At 46.0% G+C, this 23,630-nt stretch overlaps 1 protein-coding gene across 1 annotated transcript; it reads left to right on the top strand.

Annotated features, from left to right (window-relative positions):
* The first annotated feature begins 522 nt into the window (after window positions 1–522).
* Window positions 523–8,598, top strand: PLPPR3 (phospholipid phosphatase related 3). The gene is made up of 7 exons (XM_027858520.1): window positions 523–635; window positions 2,715–2,900; window positions 4,351–4,480; window positions 4,985–5,180; window positions 6,225–6,282; window positions 6,595–6,768; window positions 6,948–8,598. The coding sequence occupies exons 1-7, from the start codon at window positions 561–563 to the stop codon at window positions 8,358–8,360; spliced, it is 2,232 nt and encodes a 743-aa protein (XP_027714321.1). The 5' UTR covers window positions 523–560; the 3' UTR covers window positions 8,361–8,598.
* The last annotated feature ends 15,032 nt before the right edge of the window (window positions 8,599–23,630 follow it).

Below are 23,630 nucleotides of genomic sequence, written 5' to 3' on the forward strand. Positions count from 1 at the left end.
CCTCTAGACTGGGAGGGCCCCGCTGGTGCCTGCGGAGCCCCCGAGGTAAGCGGGGAGACGTGAGGATGGAGATCCTCGGGATGGGACGCTACACCCCCCCCCCATTCCAGTCCCTCCCCCTGCTATCGCTCTCTTCTCTTAGAGCCCCCTGCTCGGGGATGGCATGGGGCTTCTCACCTTCCTAATCCCCCCCCTCCCCTGCTAGCTCCCTGCTCCAGGACCTCTCCTGTCATCCTTACCATCCCCCCAAGAACTGGGCCAGGTTGGGGGAAGCATGAATCAAGCCCTTTCGGGGGTACCTTCACCTTCCCGGTTCTGAGATGCCTCTCCAAAAAACTGGGCACCCCTGGACAGGAGATAGGATGAGGCCAGAGAAGCAGGCCCTGCACTGCCTGCCATCACCATCCCCTCAGTACCAGCCCCGCCCCCACACACACACAGAGGCACGCATGCATGCATACATGTCCTGGGTCCCCTAGAGACCACACATTCACCCTTTTCTTTCCTGTGCAGCCTTGGAGCCTTGACCTGACTGCCCTGTCCCTAGCCCCCAGGACATCATGCTTTCAGCCAAGGAGAAGGCCAAGGGTCCAAAGGACAGCATGACACTCCTGCCGTGTTTCTACTTTGTGGAGGTGATGGGACATGGGGACCAATAGACAGGCTGAGCCCAGGAAGGGGGGACTGCAACGCTACCCAGGCAGCCATCTCTCCTCCAAAAGAGCAGTTAGAAGGGGCCCTTGGAGCAAAAAATATGGAATGTCAAAGCCAGAAGGGTCTTTAGAACATAGGACATAGAATTTCAGAGCTCAAAAGGACCTTAGAATACAGAATGTCAGAGCTGGAACAGAATATGGATTGTCAGAGGTGGGAGGGACCTTAGAACACAGAATGGAAGAGGTGGGAGGATCCTTAGAACACAGAATCTCAGAGCTGGGAAGGCCCTTAGAACACATAATGGAAGAGGTGGGAAGGACCTTAGACCATGGACCAAAAAATATAAGAACTTAAATGGACCTTAGACATGGAGTTCAACCCCTTTGCAGAGAAGGAAACTGAGATCCACGAACAGAAAGGGACTGCCCATGCAAGTCAGAGGCCAGGTATCCAGAGTCCTTAATTCAGAGATCTTTTCTTCTCCACCACCTCTAAGGCCTCTGAGATCTGATTTTCCAGCAGGTGGAAAGAAAATCTGTCAGAACACTTAGCTAACTGGTAGTAACACTGGAAGCCAGACAAAGTGGTGTCAGGCGGGCCAGCCAGGGCAGCCAGATTATCAGGGTGGCCAGGCCCTAACCTAAGATTTGGCCTTCAGTTCCCCAGAAAGCCTGTCAGGATGTTTGTGATTGAGAGGATCAGGACCACATCCTCAAAGGGATGGGGGCAGGCAACCAGGTCCTGGGGGGCAAGACAAGTACCCCGCCTGGCTGCCAAAATTGGGGTGGGGGGAGGGATCAGCAGCTGGATCAATCAGATCCATGAGTAAAAGGGTCTTAGGCTTTAGACCTGGGAGGGACCTCAGAGGTCATTGAATGCAACCCCTTTCCCCGCCACACACTTTTTACAGGTGAGGAAATTGAAACTTAGATGCTAAGTGACATGGCCAGTCATATAAGGACCAGAATTCAAACTCAGAAGATATATATATATACATATATATGTATATAGCATCCAGGTCCTTGCACCCCTATTGCTTGGGGCTCAGCAGGGCTGGGCCTGGAGTTGTGGGGATATCAGTGACCCCCGCGATGAGGCCTAAATGGATGGGCTAAGTAGGAGCCATGAAGAAGGGGAGGGAGGCCAGCCTTTAAAGGCATGTTAAGATTATACTGGACCCAAGGTCTTCATTATGAAAGTTAATGCTTAAACAATACAATTGGACATAATAGAAAGGTCCCATTTAGAGAATGCTGCATCCTTAGCGAGCACCCCTACCTGGTATGAGTTGGTGATTCATAAGGCCAGCTGTAGTTCTACCTCCTTCAGAAAGTCCGCCCTAAATACCAGAATTTCTCCCTTCTCTGAGCTCAGATTTGGCCAGGAGAGGTAAAAAAAAAAACACCAATGTGCCCCACAGTATCAAAGAGATGGGGGAGAAAACTAGCTGGAATAGAGTAAAAGGGCACGTGTTGGGAAGGTCAGAGAGGGAGGAGTACAGATTGGAGGGTACGTAGGGCCTTACAGGGACATGCATTAATAATAATAATAATAATAATAATAATAACAATAGCTAGCATTTATAGAGTACTTTAAATTTTGCAAAACACTTTACAAATACATCATTGAAGCAGAAAGGTAGTCCAGTGGATAGATTGCTGGACCTGGAGTCAGGAAGACCTGTATTCAAATCCAAATACTTAATAACTATATGATCTTGGGCAAGTCACTTAACTTATGCCTCAGTTTCCTTATCTGTAAAATGAAGATAACAATAGCATCTACCTCACAGGGTTTGTGTGTGGATCAAATTAGATCTAATGCAATAATGAGACGTACAAATAGGTAGGACCAGATTAGTACAAATAGGTTGGGTTCTTCATATGGACCAGATCATGTCTATGGTATTTCCCAGGGGGTGGATTAGGAAAGAGGCTTGGGGGAAGGAGCTGGGATGTGGGTAGAGAGAGACTGCAGAGGCCAGAGTGGATTTGAGAGCTAGAACCTGGACCTAGAGCTTCCCCACACCAAATCCTCTCTCCTTCCCAATCTACCAGCTCCCCATCGTCGCCTCGTCCATCGTGACCCTTTACTTCCTGGAGCTGACCGACCTTTTCAAGCCAGCTAAGGTGGGCTTCCAGTGCTACGACCGGACCTTGTCCATGCCCTACGTGGAGACCAGTGAGGAGCTCATCCCACTGCTCATGCTCTTAAGCCTGGCCTTTGCTGCCCCGGCTGCCTCTGTAAGTCTTCAGGATGTCCTGTCGTGGGGTGGGTTTGGGAGGATCAGAGGCCAGCAGGATGGAGATTGGAACCCAGCTGGATTGGGGCATGAGAGACTTCAGTTCTAGCATCTACTTCTCCCTTTGACTCGAATATGTGACATTGGGCTACTCACACAACCTCTCTAGAATACCCAGCTCTACTGCCCACTGGTCCCTCTAGAGAGGAGAAGGCAACATGTGAGTGTCCCTAGAGCCCTTGGTGGTTAACTGACTACTAGATATCAGAGCTTGGAGGACTGTTAGACCTGGGAGACCTTATGAAATGCAGGGGGGGTGGGATCTTTGGCCACGAGGCCACATGTGGCCCTCTAGGTCCTCAAGTGTGGCCCTTTGACTGAATACAAACTTCACAGAACAAATCCCCTTAATAAAAGGATTTGTTCTATAAAACTTGGACTCAGTCAGCTGCACCCAAGGACCTAGAAGGCTGCATGTGGCCTTGAGGCCACAGATTCCCCACCCCTGGTAGAGTATCAGAGCCAGACAGAATCTTATAACATAGAACATGAAATATTAAAGCATCAATAGACTTTAGAACATAGAATGTCAGAGCTAGAAGGGCCCTTAGAATATAGAGCATCGAATTTTAAAACTGAAAGGGGCCATGAAATGCAGAATGGCAAAGATGGTAGAGCCCTTAGAATGCAGACTATCTTCAGAACACAGAATGGCAAAGCTTTGAAGGGACCTTAGAACATAGAAAGCCTAGAGCTTGAAGGGGCCTAGAACACCATACATGGAATTCAAATCTGGGAAGGGCCATAGAACAGGGAATGTCAGGGCTAGAGAATACCTTAGGAAGAATTTCAAAAGCTGAGAAAGTTTGTAGAACAGAGGGTCAGAGCTGGGGAAAAACAAATAACCTCAGGGATCATTCAGTTTAATCTTCCTTTGAGAGAGTAATTTGGCCAAATGGCTGTTTTAAGTGATTGGAATAGAAAAATAAGAATGATGCAGACCTGGGGCAGCTAGGTGGCACAGTGGATAGAGCACCGGCCCTGGATTCAGGAGGACCTGAGTTCAAATGCAGCTTCAGACACATAACACTTACTAGCTGTGTGACCCCGGGCAAGTCACTTAACCCCATTGCCTAGCCAAAAACAAAAAAAAAGAATGATGCAGACCCTACCCCCCCCAATTTGTGGGGTGAGGAGGCAATGATGAGAGGGGAAGAGGTACAGGGTTCAATAGGTTCACAGACCAGGAGAGATCCAGACAGAGTGCTCTGGGAAAATTTAAGAAAGAAAACATTTTCTTTTGCCTGCGGGTATTAGCCTAGAGAGGAAGGGGCTTACTGAGGGTCGCATTCCCTTTCCTCACACCTGGTGCGACTCAGTGGAAGGAGCGGGGAAGGGCTTGGGAAGAGCCTGCCACCTGAGGCTAGCCTTTCCCCTCCTCCCCGGTGCAGATCATGGTCGGGGAAGGCATCGTATACTGTCTGCAGTCCAAGCTGAAGGGCCGCACCAACGCGGAGGGGAGTATCAATGCTGGGGGCTGCAACTTCAACTCTTTCCTGCGCCGGACCGTCCGCTTTGTAGGTGAGGATGCAGGCAGAGGGGCCCCTGGTGGGAGAAGCCGAAGTTACCTCTTATCCCTTGCCAGATGGGCCAAGGTCACTCTGCCCACACACATCCCTCACCCTGAGATTGTCCTAAAAAATTCCACAGCAACTAGTCCTCTTCCCACACCTACCTCCCAGGTTTGTTGAACTAGGTGGCACAATGGGTAGAGCTAGGGATAGAGTAGGGATCAGAAGAGAGAATTTTTGTAAGGGGCTCAGCACGGTACCTGGCACATAATAGGTGTTTACCAAATACATGTTCCCTCCTTTCTTCCCTATCACCTCTGGGAGAGGCACCCCAGCACACACTGTGTCACTGCTGGACTTTCGATCCCCCTTGGCTAAGCCATGCCCACATTCCTGTGACTTTTCTCGCTTTTCCCATTTGCCTTCTACCTCCTGGATGGGCATAGGGGTAGCTTCTTGGGACAATGTGGGATTCACACACAGCGCCTCTGACCCATCCCTCCTCCTTCCACAGGCGTCCATGTATTTGGCCTGTGTGCCACAGCCCTGGTCACTGACATCATCCAATTGGCCACAGGCTACCATGCCCCCTTCTTCTTGACGGTCTGCAAGCCCAATTATACCTTGCTAGGCATCTCCTGTGATGCCAACCCTTACATCACCCAGGACATCTGTTCCGGCCAGGATGCCCATGCCATCCTCTCTGCCAGGTGAGCTGCTGCCCTGGGGGTGGGGCCATCTGTGCCCCAAGAGCAGGGAGCCAGTACTGCTTGACTTTAAATCTCATTTGATTGGAGAGGGTATAAACCCAACCTACAATGTATAGATTTATTTTGAAATCCTGGGCTCTAAGAGAGAGCTTGGCACCAGAATAGAGTGCTGGTCTGGAAGCCAAGAAGATCTGACACTTTTCAGTTGTGCAGCTCTGAGCCAGTCCCTAAAGAGATGAAGTCATGTGTCCTGAATTATGGGGTTTAGAGCGGGAAGGGGCCTTTGGAAATAGAAGGTCAGAGCTGAAAAGGGACCTCGAAGACCATTTCCATTCATTTTTATAGATGAGGAAGCTAAGACCCAGAAAAAGTGAAGTGACTCACCTGGGGTCACACAGATACTAAGTGCCAGTGTCAGCATTGGAACCCGGCTCTTCTGACTCCAAACGCAGTGTTCTTTCCACTGCATCTCATGGTGTGGTTTCAGAGAACCTTTAGGATGACGGAGTACCTCAGGGAGGTTGGAAGGGCAAGATTTCCTAGATTTGGGATCAGAGAACCTAGATTCAGATCCTGTTTCTATCACTTGGCACCTGGGTGCCAAATCACTTCACAATCCTAGGCCTCACCTTCTTGCAAATTTGGGAGATCTGACCAGATGGCCCCCTAAGTCCCTTCTAGCTCAGACATTTTGTTTCTGAAGGGTCTTTCCACCTCTAAATCTATGTTCCTATCACGAGCTAAGAACAAAAGTTGGGAAGGTCCATAGAGATAAGCAAACCCGGTCCCTCCATTTTACAGATGAAGAAACTGAGGCTTGGAAAGGCCAGGGGGCTTCCCTGAGTTCACAGGGAGTCAGGGGCAGAGCCAGGACTAGAACCCAGGGCTCTTGACACACCATCCAAGACTAAAAATCATAGGATCTTAGATTCCAAACTAGAGGGAGCCTCCAACGCCATGTGGGTCAATCTCTTAGGGTTACAGATACAGGGATTGGGGAGGGGGAGTGTGGGAGCCTGATGTGGGTACTGACTCACTTGGCAGGAAGACCTTCCCATCCCAGCATGCCACCCTTTCGGCTTTCGCGGCTGTCTATGTGTCGGTAAGTGAGTCTCCTGGTATCGGGGGTGTCAGCCTCAATTGCCATCAGCATGAAGTCTCAGAGTCTCTCCTTGTGCCCCTCCCTAACCCCTGACCCGCCCCCTTTCCAAAGGGACCCACCAACCAATTACCCCTGAATGTGCAGGGCTTCGGCCGACCTCCACCCTATCCTCCCAGCCTCCTGACCCCTGCCAGCATCCTCCGCATGTAGGTGTATACGTGTGCACATCTGGGAAGGAGGGACAAGGGGGAGTCTCCCCATGGCTCGTGGGCCTGTTGCCCCCAAGGCTCTGACAGGCGTCTCTCCACACAGATGTACTTTAACTCCATCATCTCAGATAGCACCAAGCTGCTCAAGCCTATCCTGGTCTTTGCCTTTGCTATTGCTGCGGGTGTGTGTGGCCTTACGCAGATCACACAGCACCGAAGCCACCCCAGTGATGTCTACAGTGGTTTTCTCATTGGCGCGGGCATTGCTGCCTACCTGGTGAGTCTGGGAGGAAGGGGTGGGAAGGAGAGGGAGGAGACATGATCGGGCTCTCATAGAGCCCCTAGAGAAGTAACTCTGCCTTCAGACATGCCCCCTTGTCTGAGGAGAAAACCCAAGCCTGCCCTCGGGGAGTCCCTGGTCTGAGGCAACTTTGACGCTTGCCCCGTATTCCACAGGCCTGCCATGCAGTGGGTAACTTCCGGGCCCCACTGGAGAAGCCCCCAGCCCCACCACCAGCCAAGGATGCCCTCCGGGCCCTGACCCAGAGAGGCCATGACTCTGTCTACCACCAGAACAAGTCAGTGAGCACGGATGAGCTGACGCCACAGACCCGACTGGAGGGCGTGCCTCGGCCTGTGCCACGAGAGAAGACGTCGCTGGGCAGTCTCAAGCGTGCCAGTGTAGACGTAGACCTCCTGGCCCCTCGGAGCCCCATGGGCAAAGAGAACATGGTAACCTTCAGCAACACCCTGCCCCGGGTCAACACGCCGTCCCTGGATGACCCTGCCCGCCGCCACATGACCATCCACGTGCCCCTGGATGCCTCCCGCTCCAAGCAGCTCATCACTGAATGGAAACAGAAGTCTCTGGAAGGGGGTCGGGCCCTGGCCCTGGCTGAGGAGGTTGGACCTGGCCATCTCCGAGGGCCTGCAGAGCCCATGGCTGAGGAAGAAGAGGAAGAGGAGGAGGAAGAAGAGGAAGAAGAGGAGGAGGAGGAGGACGGAGGCCCCATCCCGCCTTCCTTGTACCCAACCGTGCAGGCCCGGGCTGGGGCCGAGAGGGCAGGGCTGGGGCCCCGGGTGCTTCTGCCGCCACGGGCTGGTGCCCCCCCATTGGTGCACATCCCCGAGGAGAGTCAGGGCACGGCCAGCAGCCCAGCCAGCGCCAGCCTCTCCCCCAAGAGCAGCTCAGCTGTGCGGGCCAAGTGGCTCATGATGGCCGAGAAAGGGGGAGCCTCTGTCACAGCCCCACCGCGTGTGGCCAACCCACCCCGGCTCCTGCAGGTCATTGCTATGTCCAAGGCACCGGGCATAGGGCCTGGGGGTCCGCCGGGCCCAAAGGCGGCAGAAACAGCTTCGTCCTCGAGTGCCAGCTCTGACTCCTCCCAATACCGCTCGCCCTCCGAGCGTGACAGCGGCAGCATAGTCACCATTGATGCACACGCCCCCCACCACCCTGTCGTGCACCTCTCCTCTGGCAATGGGCCCTGGGAGTGGAAGGCAGCTGCCGGGGCCAAAGGTGCTGAGCTTGGGAGTGATACCTACGAGCTGGGGGAGCTGGCAGGCCGTGACTACCGGGCTGGGGGCAGCTTCCGGGCCAGCAAGGCCCCTGGTGTGTCCCCCGGATCTTCCATCAGTGACATGGACCAGGACGAACCACCACGTTTCACCGGCGTGGCCACCGTCAACCTGGCCACAGGCGAGGGGATGCCGACCCCAGGCGAAGGGGTGCTGGGACCCGCCAGCAGGGAGTCCACTCTTCGGCGCAAACCTGGCAGCCTAGCACTGTCTGAAAGGGATGGGCACGGAGAATCTGAGGCTGAGAGTTACTACAAGAAGATCCCAGCTGGCCGCCGGTTTAAGGACTAAGAACCCAGCCTGGGGCCTGGATCCCAGCTGCCACTGTCCGCTGGCTTGTTCCCCCTGGCCCAGGGAGACTCTGTCTCTTGGTGCTCAGGGCTCAGAGCCAGGCATTCATGCTGTGGGCAGACCTGTTGCCCAGGGGACCAGGAGATGGTAAGGATGGGGCGGGGGACAACGAAGAAGGCTGGGGAGGGGAATTAGCTTCAACCAGTGGCCTCCCCAGCCCTTAGGGCCTGAAGAGGCATGGGGGAAAGGGGTGATACCAGACCCCCTGATGGGGTGGGAGGGGACACAGTGGACTTTATCAAAGGGATAACTGTAAATAGGAAATGGTGGGGAAGGGAGGAAGGGGGAGGGTGGAGTAGGGACTTGAGGCACTGCTCCTGGGGTGGCATGGGTCTGGGTGGGTGAGGGGACATGGGGTCTAGAAGGCAGAGTCCAGCATTGATTGTAAAATAGTATACAATACAGGGTTTGGTGAAAAATAAAGATTTCCAAACACCAGGTTAATGTGTCCTGAGAAATTTCCCTTACCATTCTTCCTGGCCCTGAGACCTCAAGGATGTTAGGGATAGAGACTCTGGGGTCTTCTACTCCCAACACTGGTCAGGCGGATAGATACTTTCCTCAGCCTCCTTAACTTTGAGAGGCTCAGCTTTTTGTCAGTGTCAGATAAAGGTTTAAGTCGACCTCCCAAATCCCCTCCAGCAGGAGGCAGAGGGTATGGAGATCCCCACCTACCAACCCATCCCCTCAAAAGAATTCCAGCTATATGGGCATGCCCATGTATAAATGCACCAATGCATTCTCCAATACATGCTAAAGGATGCACAGTGCTCATATGTGTACTTTACATATGTGCACAGAGTACTCAGCCCACTACCCAACCCTCCCTCCATGGAGATGGAAGACCCTTGTTTCATGACTATAAGCCTTAGAGGAAGGAGGTTCTTAGAAGGAGACCTATGCCCAAACTAGTGAGCAACACTTTCTCTACAGGTTACAGCCCCTGCCCCTGCCTAGATCCAACAGAAACTCAACAGATTAGTATGATAGGCTAAACCCAGTGAGCTGAAATTTAATAAGGAGAAATGTCAAGTACATTGACGTGTGGCGCAGTGGGCCTAGAGTCAGGAAGACCTAAGTTCAAATCCAGTTTGAGACACTTACTAGCAGTGTGACCCTGGACAAGTGAGACCCTGCCTCAGTTTCCTCATCTGTAAACTGGGGATAATAATAGCACCTACCTCCCAAGGTCATTGTGATTAAATGAGATAATATATGTAAAGCACTTAGTACAATGTCTGGCACATAGCAGGCACTTCTTTTTCCATTGTTCCTTCCAAAAAAATCAACTTTACAAATACAGTATGGGGAAACGTAGCTAGACAATAGTTCACTTGAAAAAGATCTGCAGGTATTAGTGTACCACATGTTCAATTTAAGTCAATGTCCTCATGGTGGCTAAAAAAAATTAACAAATGAAAAAAAGGTTAATGCTCTCCTACTCTCCCCCTCAGCCTTGAGGAATGCCCATGTCATATAGCAAGGGGCCCCAGCCCTGAATCAGGTTCATGTCCTGAAGGAGGTTGATCTCAAAGTAAGGGCATCAGGCTCGTCTCTCTTTCTCTGGCTCATTTTCCCTATACCAGAATAGAGCTGTGGGGGCAATCCCTTAACACTTGTCTGGCCCATTCTTAGGGATCCTCTGAAAGGGATTAAAAGATCCCTTCTAGAAAGGTGTTCAATATACAAAATGGTTCAGCTATTTACCACTTCCACAATAAAAGAAATGTTAAAACAAAAGATTAAGAAGTGTTTATTAACAAGCATTTAAAAAATGAAACCGTAACCCATCCCTAGGAGACCTATGATCTTTATAATCCCAGCACTTAGCACAGTGCTGGGCACAAAGTTGGCACTTAACAAATATGTATTGCCTGATTTAAGTTGTCTCTATGCATCCTGTCTTTAAGGTCAGTGTTCTGCTTGCATGATGATCATGCTTTCTTTGAATGTTATTGCTCTTTGCTTCTTTTCTTCCAGATTGTCCTTGACTTCATTTATTTGCATTCCTAACTAGTTATTCTCTCTTTTGTTTCTTTGATGAGACTTGCCACCATGTTCAAGTTTTTTCTCTTCTGCCAATTATTTCTGCTGGGCGGACCAGGCATTTTGTTTTCACGATTCTTTGGGATTGGAGATTTCCTTTCAACCACTCAGGAATAATGGATTGTTGGTCTATACTCTCTTTGGGCTGCTTATCGAGTGTTGATTCATTTTCCTTGAGATTTTTATTTGTGAATTTCAGTCAGTCAATAAATATTTACACACAAGTCAAGACATCATAGTCATGATGTCACTGATCTTCTTCAAGAATGAAGGAGGAACAATAACAACATTTATTAAGTGCCTATTGTGTACCAGGCAATGTGCTAAGCACTGAAGATACAAAAAAAAAAAATTAAAAGTCCTCTAGGAGGTTACAATCTAACAAGGTAGAGAACATGTAAACAACTATGTACAAACAAGCTATAAACAGGATAAATAGGAAATAATCAACCTAGGGAAGGCACTAGTATTAAGGAGGAATCAGAAAAGGTTTTTGTTGAGGGTGGGATTTTAGCTGGGACTTGAAGGAAGCCAGGGAAGTCCGGAGGGGAAGATGAAGAGGGAGAGCATTCCAGGCTTATGAGATAGCCAGGGAAAATGCCTTGGAGTTAGGAGATGGAGCTTCTTATTCAAAGAACAGCCGGGATGCTGGTGTCCTTGGACAGAAGAGCACACGATGGGCTGAAAGGTGTAAGAAAACTGGAAAGGCAGGAGTGGGGCAGGTTTTTCCCAGATCTGGAAACCATTTTCCTTCCTGCTATCAATATCCTCCCTGTTGATTTAGCTGCCTATGTTCAAGGTCCTTAACTGAGTTTTCTTCCTTCTGAGATCTTTTATAATTTCAGTCTTTTTTCCTTATCTTTGCCCTGTTGTTCACTTTCTGACTGGTTGGCCCAAAGGACAGAGTATTAAGCCTGGAGTCAGGAAGACTTGAGTTCAAATTCAATCTCTATCACTCACCAGCTGTGTGAACCTGGACAACTCACTTAACCTCTATGTGCCTCAGTTTCCTCAACTGTAAAATGAGTACCTACCCCAACAGGGTTGTTGTGAGCTCAAATGAGGTAATTGTAAAAAGTGCTGAGCACAATATCTGGCCCATATAAGCTATACAAATGCTGATTCCCTTACCTCTTCTCCCTTTCCCCTTCCCCCTTCTCCTTTCCCTCTTCCCCTTCCCCTTTCCTTTGATGGTGATGTCCCTGGGAGTTGTATCTCTAAGTCACTTCAGGCCCCTCCTATACCCAGCAATTTATAGTTTCCCCAGCTTCTGCCATTTGTATTTCTAAGGCACTGGGTGGGTGGATTTGAGGGGGTTGGCAACCCTGCCCAAGTGCTGTGTGGTGGGCAGTGGGGGAAGGATGCTGAATGAGCCAGTTAGGGACTATCAGACAGCCTTCTCTGCTGTTATTCATTGAATTATTACCTCATTTGCATTCTTGGTATCCAGACCATGGAGATGGCTGAAACTGCCTTATCTCTTGCACATAATTCTTATTTTAGAGAGGTTTGAGAGGTGTGAGGATTGGAGAAAATGTCTAGTCCTCCATCGTATTGATCTCTTAACCCAGTTTTTCCTACAGTAACCCATGACAAAGGGCTCATAGGAACCCATCTGAGATACAGGAGACACTCACAAAAGTCTATCACTTCCACTACTCTCTCCTGGGAGGCTTGGGAGACTGCCATAGGGATTTGACCCAACATAGCACTGTCCAAGTAATTCACCCAGGTGTAAATCTTCTGTTTGTGCACATCTCATTGCCCCGGCAGGGGACGTCCTGAGAAAGGGTAGCAGCAGGAAGCATCTAGGACTCACCAACAGGCACCTGGATCTAGGAGCTGCAGAACTCTGAAGTTCAGGAGGTAGCTGTCAAGGCTAGAAATATACATCTCACTATCACTATCTGGTGGTCTGTGCTCAGAGTTGTTTTATGAGCTGTTCATAAAGCAGAAGAGGCAGTCATTAACTTGCAGTATAGTCTCAGGTTCAGACAGGCAAGCACTTGTTCCTGCTCCAAACTGGAAGTCCAAGGAAGAGGCCACCTGCGGCCTAAGTGATGAGAGAGAGAAAGCTCAAGAGGAGAGGGGGGAGAGGGAAAAAAAGGGGGGTTGAGAAGGGGAGATCGGAGAGAGGAAAAAGAAAGGAAAGAAGAAAAAAGGATAGAAGAAAGAGAAAGAAGAAAGGAAGGAAAAGAGAGAAAAAAGTGAAAGAGAGAAAGGAAGGATAAGAGAGAAAGAGAAAGGGGTGAGAAGGGGGAAGGGAGATTGGAGACAGGAAAAAGGAAGAAAGAAAAAAGAAAGGAAGAAAGAAAGGAAGAAGAAAGGAAGAAAGGAAGGAAAAGAGAGAAAGAAAAAGAAAAAAGGAAGGAAGGAAGAAGGGAGAGAGAAGGAGAATCATTTTTCTTTTTAAGCCCACTGAGTAGGTGGTTTCTCATCCTCTTTGGAATATTCCCACCCGTACCCCTGGGGACTAACCACCAATGCCCTACACTCAGGGTATAGGGCCAGGGCATATGTGTCACTGCTATCAGGAGGGCATACAAACTCAGACCCATAAAACTCCATGAGGTTGGCACCCCCAGGCCATAGGCAAGAAGATTGCAGGGAGGGCTCCCTTGATTACCCCCATTACTCACTGGTTTACTCATAATGAAGCAATGATTCCAGAGGGCTGAAGAGGAACCATGCTTCCCAACACCTGACAGAGAAGTGGTGGACTCAAGAGTGCAGAATGAGACTTACACTCTTTTTTAGGATGTGACCAATGCAGGAATTTGTTTTGCTTAACCATCCACATATGTTACATAAATTCTGTTTTTCTTTTTTTCTTTTTCCAACAAGGGAGAAGTGGGAAGAAGAGAAAATAGATTTTTGTTCATTGAAAAAAATGATACCATGAACATTCAGGATTTGTCTAATGATGGACCAGGTCTGGCTGGAACCAGCTTTCAGTATTCTGAGATTTAAATTATACGGCCCCAAATGGGGCAGGAACTTGCCCAAGGTCATATTGGTCCAAGGTCAATGACTAACCGGCTGATCTTTGTTATCCTGGGTCAACCTTCCCACTATGGCCCATACTCACATATTCTCAGGTGGCTAGGCCTTCCTCGGCAGGTCCGATAGCCCCATAGAACCCGTCCCACTAAATCCCATGACTGACTGATGTCCCTTCAATTTTTCCCTACACACATCTCAGTCAAGCCCATGAGTGAGCCTTGGCTTTTCCACCCTTCCCCCTACTTTCTCTTCTCTCCCAAGCTTAGAAGTCTGTGTTTCCAGTCCAAACCCCATTCCATTGCTTCAGAGTTTAATTCTAGAGAAAATCAGGCATTTTTAAAGAGAAGCTGAGGGACAGTGAGAAGAGTCCTGGAGAAGTCATCGGGAAAGCTGGGATCTAGCCCCAAATCAGCCATTAAATGTAGGCCAATTCCTTTCCTTCTCTAGGCCTTTATTCTACCACCTGTCAAATGACGAGACTGAGTTAGTCTCTAAGGCCCCTTCATGCTCTAACAATCTATGCCTCTTCATCTGTGTAACTAGGGAGGGAAATTAAACTAGATAGTCTCTGCAAGTCCCTTACAGCTCTCAGTTGTATGATGCAAAGCATAGAATTGGGTAAAAGTCCATGTGACAAAGATCTAGAGATCTCAGTGGACTGCAGGCTGACTGAATCAACAGCACCGCATGATTCCATGATCCAAGGTGTGGGAAGGCTCCCACACTTCTCATCCTGTATGATTCTTACTCCTCAGCTCCACAGAGGACTTATCCCATATTTTATAGACATACCCTCTCCAAGATTGCCTTCCTAATCTAGACTTATGGGAGATTGGATTGGAGGAAGAAAGAGAGAAAGAAAGCAGAAAGGCAGGAAGGAAAAGAGGAAGAGAGAGAGGAGGGGTGAGAAAGAGAGAAGGGAGATCAGAGAGAGGAAAAAGAAAAGAAGGAAGAAAAAAGGATAGAAGAAAGAAAGAGAAAGAAGGAAGGAAAAGAGAGAAAGAAGTGAAAGAGAGAAAGGAAGGATAAAAGAGAAAGAGAAAGGGGTGTTTTGTATATGTCATCTTCTCCATGAGAATATAAGCTCCTTGAGGGCAGGAACAGGTTTGTTTTGTTTTGTTTTCAGTTTATCTCTAGCACTTAGCATAGTATGAGGCACATAGTGAACTCAATAAGTGCTTATCGATTGATTGATTGATTGATTGATTGAAGCCTTTTAGTAGGTCTTTTAACCTTTCATGGTACCACTCCACACCTCAGGTTGGCTATGTTATCCCTCAATCACAAACCTTTTTTCCAATCATTATTTCCTTAACACCACTTTTTGAAGCCAAGTTCAGCCTGCTTACAAACACATTTTGCCCATTGCCCTTTGAGTCACTGGCAACTGAGACCCTTCAGAGACTGGAACACAAGCTTTATATTTGTAATTTAGCTTTTTTTTTTCAATTAACAAGAATTTCATGTTGTTTCCTGCCCACCTCCCCACCACTAATAAAAAAAAAAAAAGAATTAAAGAAACACTCATAAAAAAATATCCATAATCAAGCAAAACAAACTCCCACACTGGCCATGCCCAAAAATGTATGTTTCATTCTGCTTCTTGAATCCATCACTTCGGGGAGCAGGAACATGCATCACCAGGAATCCTGGTTGGTCATCGCACTGATTGGAGTTCTTAACTCTTCCAAAGTTGTTTATCTTTATAATGCTGCTGTTTATTCTTCTGGCTCTGGTTACCTCACTCTGTTTCAGTTATAAAAGTCTTCCCAGATTTCCCTGAAACCACTTCTTTCATCATTTCTTATGGTACAACAGTATTCCATTACACTCATCTGCCATAATTTACTGAACCATCCCTGAATTGATGGGCAACCCCTCAGTTTCCAATTCTTTGCTACCACAATCAATCAATCAGCATTTGCTAGGAGCCTACTATGTGTCAGGTACTGCACTAGAGATACAAAAAGAGGGGCAGCTAGGTGGCGCAGAGGATAGAGCACCGGCCCTGAAGTCAGGAGGACCTGAATTCAAATCTGGCTTCAGACACCTAACACTTACTAGCTATGTGACCCTGGGTAAGTCACTTAATCCCATTGCCTAACAAAAACCAAAAAAAAAGAAAAAGAAAATTGAATTGAAAAAGAATTGAAAGAGGTACAAAAAGAAGCAAAAGATAGTCCTTGCCTTCAAGAAGTTTACAATATAATGGAGGAGAGGACAAGCAAACATACACAAAGCAAACCATATACAAGATAAATAGGAAATAATTAACAGAAGGAAGGTACTAGAATTAAGAGGGGTTGGGAAATCTTCCTGAAAAAAATAGAGGGGAAAAGGGCCATCATTACAAACAAGTACTTTTCTATAAATGGCTCCTTTTTCTCTTTCTTCTATAGCTTTAGAGTATAGACCTAGTAATGCTATTGCTGGGTCAAAGGGTATGCACAGTTTAGTAATTTTTGGGTTGTAGTTCGAAATTGCTTTCCAGAATGGCTGGACCAATTCACATCACTACCAACAGTTCGTTAATATGTCTATTTTCTTGAAGTCCTTCCAATATTTGTCATTTTTCTTTTCTGCCATCTTTGCCAATCTGATAGATGTGAAATGGGACCTCAGAGTTGCCTTAATTTGTATTTCTCTAATTATTAGTGATTTAGAACCTTTTTTTCATATAATTGTTAATAGTTTGGATTTCTTCCTTTGAAAACTGCCTGTTCATAAATGTTGAGCTTCAATCAATTGAGCAATGGCTCTTATTCCTAGAGATTTGAATCATTTCCTTAAGTATCTTAGAAATGAGACCTCTGTCAGAGAAACTTGCTACAAAGATTTTTTTCCTAGTTAACTATTCCCCTTCTAATTTTAGCCATATTGGTTTTGTTTGTACAAAAACTTTTTAATTTTAATTTAATTTTATGTACAAGCTTCATTAGGAAAGCATTGCAGAGAAGGATCATGAGATTAAGAGCATCATTGCTCAGAGAGCAATGAAAAGAAGAGAAATGGAAAATGAGTCTCCAGAGAAAGCTTGGTCTAAAAATTAACTAAGCTATATCAGCCTAACAGTATTTATCGACGACATTAAGACAAACAAACAGAAAATGTAACAGGTTTCTCAGCATTGCCTTAATGACCTATCCTGACCATTTATACACATCTGGACTCTACCTTCTCAATAGTTATTGTACTACATAAGATAGTCCAAATGGCCATTAAAAAACTCAAGTAGGGGCAGGTAGGTGGTGCAGTGGATAGAGCACCAGCCCTGGAGTCAGAAGGACTTCAGCTCAAATCTGGTCTCAGACCAGACACTTGACACTTACTAGTTGTGTGACCCTGGGCAAGTCACTTAACCCCATTGCCTAGAAAAAAAAAACTCAAGTGAAGGAGAGGCTCAGTCTAATCAAGTAAACACAGAATAAATCCAGGCTGTAGATAAAAAGATTGTGAAAACCCATTAAAGATGGATTTTTTTAAAGATATCTTAAGAAAGGAAAGAGACCAGATAATTAGGAGGGAAAGAAAAAAATCACAATGCAGTATGTCATCCAAAAAAGATGGCTTGATATTAAAGGCAGCTAGGTGGCACAGCAGACAGAGCTGGTCCTGGAGTTAAGAAGACATGAGTTCAAATCCACCTTTAACAATTACTAGCTGTGTGACCCTGGGCAAGTCACTTAACCCCATTGCCTAGCAAAAAAGCAAAACAAAACAAATAAACACTTACTAGCTGTGGAAACTAGTGGAAGTCCCTTAACTGCTTGCCTCAGTTATTTTATCTGTAAAAGATGAACAATCATAGCAATTTTCTCCCGAGACTGTTGTGAGAATCAAATGAGATATTAGTAAAAGCACTTTTTTCTTTTGCTTTTTGGTGAGGCAATCGGGGTTAAGCGACTTGCCCAGGGTCACACAGCTAAGAAGTGTCAAGTGTTTGGTCTGAGGCCAGATTTGAACAACTTAGGTTCTCCTGACTCCAAGGCTGGAGCTCTATCTACTGCGCCACCTGGCTGCCACTAGTAAAAGTACTTTCTGAACCTTAAAGCAGTATACAAATGGTAGCTATCTATCGTTATAGACTACATAGAGAAGCATGATAGCCCACTTTTTATTCCCTATCCCCCTTACCTGAAATACTGTTGTTCTTCCTCACCTCCCCCTTTTGGACCCTCCGAGATCCCTTCAAGGCTCAGCTTAAACTCTGAGGGACCTTTCCAGATTACCCCCATTGTTAGCAACCCCTCTAATTGCTTATCTGTGAACGTGTTGCATAGCCTATTTAAATAACGTAAGTTCCTTGAAGGCAAGGATTGTCTCACTTTTATATCCATATCCTCAGGACCTGGTCCAGAGCCTGGAATACAGTAGATGCTTAATAAATGCCTGTTGGTTGACTGACTGATTGTCCAGCTGTCAGGAGATGATAGTGCTCTCATTCTCTGACCTAGATGGACTATGTCTACATTATTCTGTTTAGTCCTGGGTGCCATACTTTTGTATGCTACTCATGGATTGCATGTGATGTTGTGTGTTTATCGGTATGATCCTTGGGGCATTGCAATAGTGAACTCCTCCATTAATGACTGTGAGCTCCTTGAGAGCAGGGACTGTCTTTGGCCTCTTTTTGTTTAGCACACTGCCTGGCATATCAGAGGCGCTTAATAAATGTTTTTGATTGATTTCTTGATTGATCTCATATCTCCTTAAGACTACACAACAACTAGTAAAGCATCACTCCATTAATTCAGGAGACAGTGCAATATCTGAGCTGTCCACCAGCTGGCACTCTCTTTGAACCATCAGCCCAGGAGCCGCCTTTGTTCTCTGATCATGCATGGTGCAACCTCCCAAAAAGGCTGCCGTATTTCCACTGGCCACTAGAGGTCACTCAACCTGCAAACCCCTGTACTACACCTACCATTATCAGCACTGCTGGGCCAGTGGGCTTCAAAGTTTAAACAAAGAGATGATGTGAAATGTGGCTCCAAATGATTAAAAAGAGGAAATGAATAACTTTCAAGTTCCCACTCTGAATTCCTTATTGATCCTACCCATCTGTACCCAATACCCAGTTGTATCAGTACCCTGGGTACTGAGTACTGGTCCTGGGTAGTTAAGGCCTTCTTGCCATCTCATATTTCAGTCCTTACCTCTATTTCACTTTCACAGATACCCTATAGTGCTGGCCTCTTTTCCTCCTTTGGTCCTAGTCATCAGAGACAGTCTCAGGCCACAGTGGGCTTCAAACCTTAAGCTACCAAGCTCCAACAATAAATCCTCCCTCCCAAATTAAGTTGCCACTCAACTACTTGATGGGCAGAAAGCCCCAGTTGGATTGCAGTAGCTCTCTGCTCCCAATCCCCTGCTTGGTAACCAAAAAGTCTATCTCTAGGACAAAGGGAGAAATAAAGGAACTCCAGATCTGTAAGCACACCCTCTCAGGCCTTGTTACTTTTTTGTTCTTTTGAACATTGTAAGATTGTGCTCCCCAAGAGTACTGTTGAGGGGAGGGAGGAAGGACACAGTGATCATCAGAGACCCTGGCAGCTTCTCTCTCCCTGGACGATTGCCATTATCACCTCTGGACCCAGGATGGGAAATGATGATTCCAATAGATAAAGAGAGCAATGCACAGGCATAGAATTCCTGAGGATGATTGACACTCTGAACTGTATCCAAAGACAGGTTACCAAGATGGCCAAGAAAATGGAGAACACACCATGCAAAGTCTAGCTGAAGGAACTGTGGCTATTTAGACTGGAGAATAAACTAAGTAGAGACGTGAGAGCTATCAGCTATCTTCATTTGTCTGAAGGACTGTCACTAGGACAAAGGAAGCTAAGTTTATTGGTTTGTTTGTTGGTTTTTGTAACTATCGGGGTTAGACATAGGACTTTTCAGTGTAGGGTACTCTCAAGTGAGGAAACTTTCTTACCAATGCAAGGCAGTACTTCCTCTGCAACTTATAGAATTATCTAAAGTTCTGAGAGTTATAACAACAAATATGAGTGACAGAGAATTGATAAACATTCTTACAACATCACTAATATGAAAATATATTTAATAGGAATGTATATGTGTGCCATCTTGGGGAGGGAAGGAAGGGGAGAAAAATGTGAAACTCAAAAGCTTATAGAAGTGATTGTTGATAAGTCAAAATAAATTAATAAAAAAATTGGCTAAAAAGAAAAAGAATTGATATAAAAAATAATTAAGCAGAGAGTAAGATAGGACCTGGCTGTCGCTGATGAATTCAAGTCACCTAGTCCAGATGAACTACATTGTCGGATCATGAAAGATGGGCAGATGTGATGGCTAAACCCCTGTCAATGATATCTGAAAGATCATAGAGTTCTACCATACCCCCTTCATCTGCCACCTGCCAACATGACCACGTGTGCCAAGTGTGAGAAGGAACTTTATTTTGCTGACAGGTAACATACCTGGGGAAGGACTGGTATTTCTTCTTCCTGAAATGTGAGAAATATGGAATCATGAGGCCATACTGAACATGAAGGAAAGCACCTCTATAGCCTCTTTGGCTGTGGGGTCATGTTAAGAACTGGGCCCAAGGGCTGTGGAAGAGCAGGTGCTGAAAGTCATTACTTTCATACAGAAACAGTCATCACATAAACAGAAGTTCTGGGAAATACACCATCTCTATTATTCCCTTGAATCCACAGATAAATTTCAGCCAGACTTGACCACTTGTTGTCAATTATTTCCTCAACAAACCCTAAACACACTAGGGAGCAGCTGTCCATCCATGCCTCTGCCATCTTATATACTTGTGACATTGATTTCTTGTATCCAACTACAAGATCTTAAATTTATTCCTATTTAATTTCCTTTTCAGTCAGCTCCCAGCTCTGACATCTGTGTCCTAAGGACCCTCCCATTTCTGACATTTTGTATTCTAAGGGTCCTCCCAGTTCAGACATTCTGTGTCCTGAGGGCCCTCCCAGCCCTGACATCCTGGGTGCTAAGGGCCATTCTAGTTCTGACATTCTGTGTTCTATATACTACATTCTAAGATCCCTTCTATCTCTGACAGCCAAGTGCCCCATCATTAAGGATTCTCACCAGGGAGCTAGTTGTTGCCTTGGCAATTTGTAGTCCTTTCCTTACATTTATTCAGCAAATATTTACCGATAGCTCTATCTGTGAGATCCAGTGGGCGGGAGGCGTGTGAAGAAAGGAAAGCTGGACTAGGCATCAGAGTCTCTGTTTTCTAACCTAGCCTCTAGACTCCCGGGTCCTGAGAGTCCCAGAGTCCAGACTGCGTCCTTGCCCAATCATCCTCCACAAATCGGCCAAAAGCACTCTTCCTAAGGCACGTCTCACTGGGCCATTCCTCTGCTCAAAAACCTTCGATGGCTTACCCTCAGGATAAAGTATAAAATTCTCAGCCTGGCATTAAAATTCCTCCACAAATTGGTTCCTACCTTTCTTGATTTACTTCATAGCCCTTATCTTCACTCCATTTCACCCAAATTGGCCCCCCGAGCTGGTGCATGGCAGCATGCCCATCCCCCATCATGATGCCTTTGCAAAGTGCCAAGCTCTGGAAGGAGGAAAGAGAGGGAGAGAGCAAGCCCCTACTAAGAGCCAGGCCCTACATTAAGCACTTAGTAAATAATATGTCATGTGACCACTTGAAGTAGAAAGCAATTCTTCCTCACCTCCACCTTTCAGAGCCCCTTCTTTACTTTAAGAATCCATCCAGATACTACCTCTCCAAGGCAGGGATTCTTGAACCCAAGTCTGTGAATTATTTTTTAAACATTTTGACAACTGTACTTTAACATAATTAGTTTCCTTTATAATTCTACATGTTATTTTATGCATTTAAAAGCTGAGAAGAGGTGCTTAGGCCTCACCATCCTGCCAGACTGGTACAGTACACCAGGGGTAGTGATGGTGGTGGTGACAATAGTAGCAGTAGAAGTAGTAGTACTAGTACTAGTACTAGCAGCAGTAGTGTTAATAATGGTAGTAGTAGTACTAGTAGTAGTAGTAGTAGTAGCAGTAGTGGTGGTAGTGGTGGTAGTAGTAGTAGTAGAAATAGTAGTAGTAGTAGTAGTAGCAATAGTGGTGGTGGTAGCAGTAGTATTAGTAGTAGTGCTAGTAGTACTAGTAGTAGCAGCAGCAGTCAGCATTTATAGAGCACTTTAAGGAACTCAGTCTAACAGGTGAAATAACATAAAAATAATTATGTATTAGTAATAATAGCTAGCATTTGTATAAATGTATATATTTGTATTTATACACATAAATATATATAAAATATATCATGCTTTAGCATTTAGAAAGCACTTTATAAATATCATCTCATTTGATCCTCACAACAACCCTTGGAAGTAAGATACTATTACTATCCACATTTTTACAGATAAGAAAACTGAGGTAGAGGTTACACAACCTACTCCAGGCTACACAGACAGTATGTGCCAAATTTGAACTCAGGTCTTGCTGACTCCCAATGTATCTTACTGCACTTAGATCTTACAAATAAGATAAATTACAAACAAATTGAGAAAGACTTTTTTCAAAAGGTAGAATTTTAGCTGAGATCTAAGGGAAATAAGATGGAAATGAGGAGGCATTCATTCCGGGTATGGGAGACAGTCTGTGAAAATGGCTGTCACCCTTTGTTCTCCAAAAGGACCAAAATGGATGATAAGTTGTATTTTAGGAACATCAAAGAGGTCAGTGCCACTGAATCACAGAGTATATGAAGAATAATAAGGTGTGAGAAGGTTAGAAAGCAAAGAAGAAGACAGGCTATAAAGGCTTTAAAAGACAAAAACAGGATTTTATTTAAAGACCAGGAGGCAATATAGAGCACCTGGGGTTTATTAATAACAATAGCAAGCATTTGGACAGCAACTGACAAATATTCATTTTATCTTCACAACAATTCTGGAAGGTAGATGCTATTAGAATCCTCACTTTGCAGATGAAACTGAAACAGAGGTTAGGTCACACAAGTAGTAAATGTTGGAGGTCACATCTGAACTAGCATGTTCCTGATTCCAGGTCTATACACTGTGCCACTTATCTATCAATGACTGAATGGGGGGCAGCAGTGATAATATGAGACCTATCCTTTAGGAAGATCACTTTGACAGCTGAGTGGAGTGTGGATTAGAGTGAGGACAGACTAGGTAGGGAGACCAACCAGTAAACTAATGCGTTCAGGCATCAGGTGATGAGGACTTGCACCAGGGTGGTGGCCGGGACAGAGGAGAGAAGGTGAGCGTAGACAAAAGAAGCTGTGAGGACAGAATCAACAGGACGTGGCTACTGATTGGACATGGGTTTGAGAAAAAGTGAAGGGTCAAAGATAACACCCAGGTTGCAATGTAAAAGGCTTCAGAGAGGTCAAAAAAGATGAGAATTTTTATTTCATTTTTTGGGAAAAAGGATGGTTTTTTTATTCAAATACATAGTTAGAAATCCAATTCCCAAGCAGCAGGAGTGAGAAATTTAACAAAGATAAGGCCCTCCCTCTCTGAAGTTAAATTATTACATTACCAAAGTGCTTCCAGTCCAATAGGGGAGGGAGGAATTCGTTTGTCATACTCACACTCCCCAAGGACTTTCAGGATGAGAATTTTTTAAAGGCCATTAGATTTGGCAATTAAAAGATTATTATCAAATTTGGAGAGAACTGTTTCAGTTGAATGGTAAAGTCAGAAGCTAGACTGTAGAGAATTAAAAAGAGAATAAAAGGATATGAAGTGGAGGCAGCAGCTGCAGACAGCTTTCTCAAGGAATTTAGCCAAGAAAGGAAGAAGTATAGGGCAATAGCTAGGAGATGGAAGATCAAGTGAGGGTTTTTCAAGAACAAGGGAGACATGAATGTGTTTTTAGACTTCAGGAAAACTGCCGTTGGATGGGAAAACATTGCAGAGAAGTGAAAGAATGGGGATGATAGAGGACACAATCTATTGAAGATGGGATGGAATGGCTCAAGGGTATATGTAGAAGGCTTTGCCTTGGCAAGGAAAAGGACCACTCTTTGCGTTAGATGGGTGAAGGAGGAAATAGTGGCAGAAGGCATTTGAGTGATGAGATAAGTAGGGGGGATAAGGGAGCTCATGGCAAATGGCCTCAATAGTTTCTATAAAATATAAAGGGGGTAGGGGGAAA

The sequence above is a fragment of the Vombatus ursinus genome, unplaced genomic scaffold (assembly GCF_900497805.2).
Source record: "Vombatus ursinus unplaced genomic scaffold, bare-nosed wombat genome assembly UNPS02000546.1, whole genome shotgun sequence".
NCBI lineage: Eukaryota > Metazoa > Chordata > Mammalia > Diprotodontia > Vombatidae > Vombatus > Vombatus ursinus.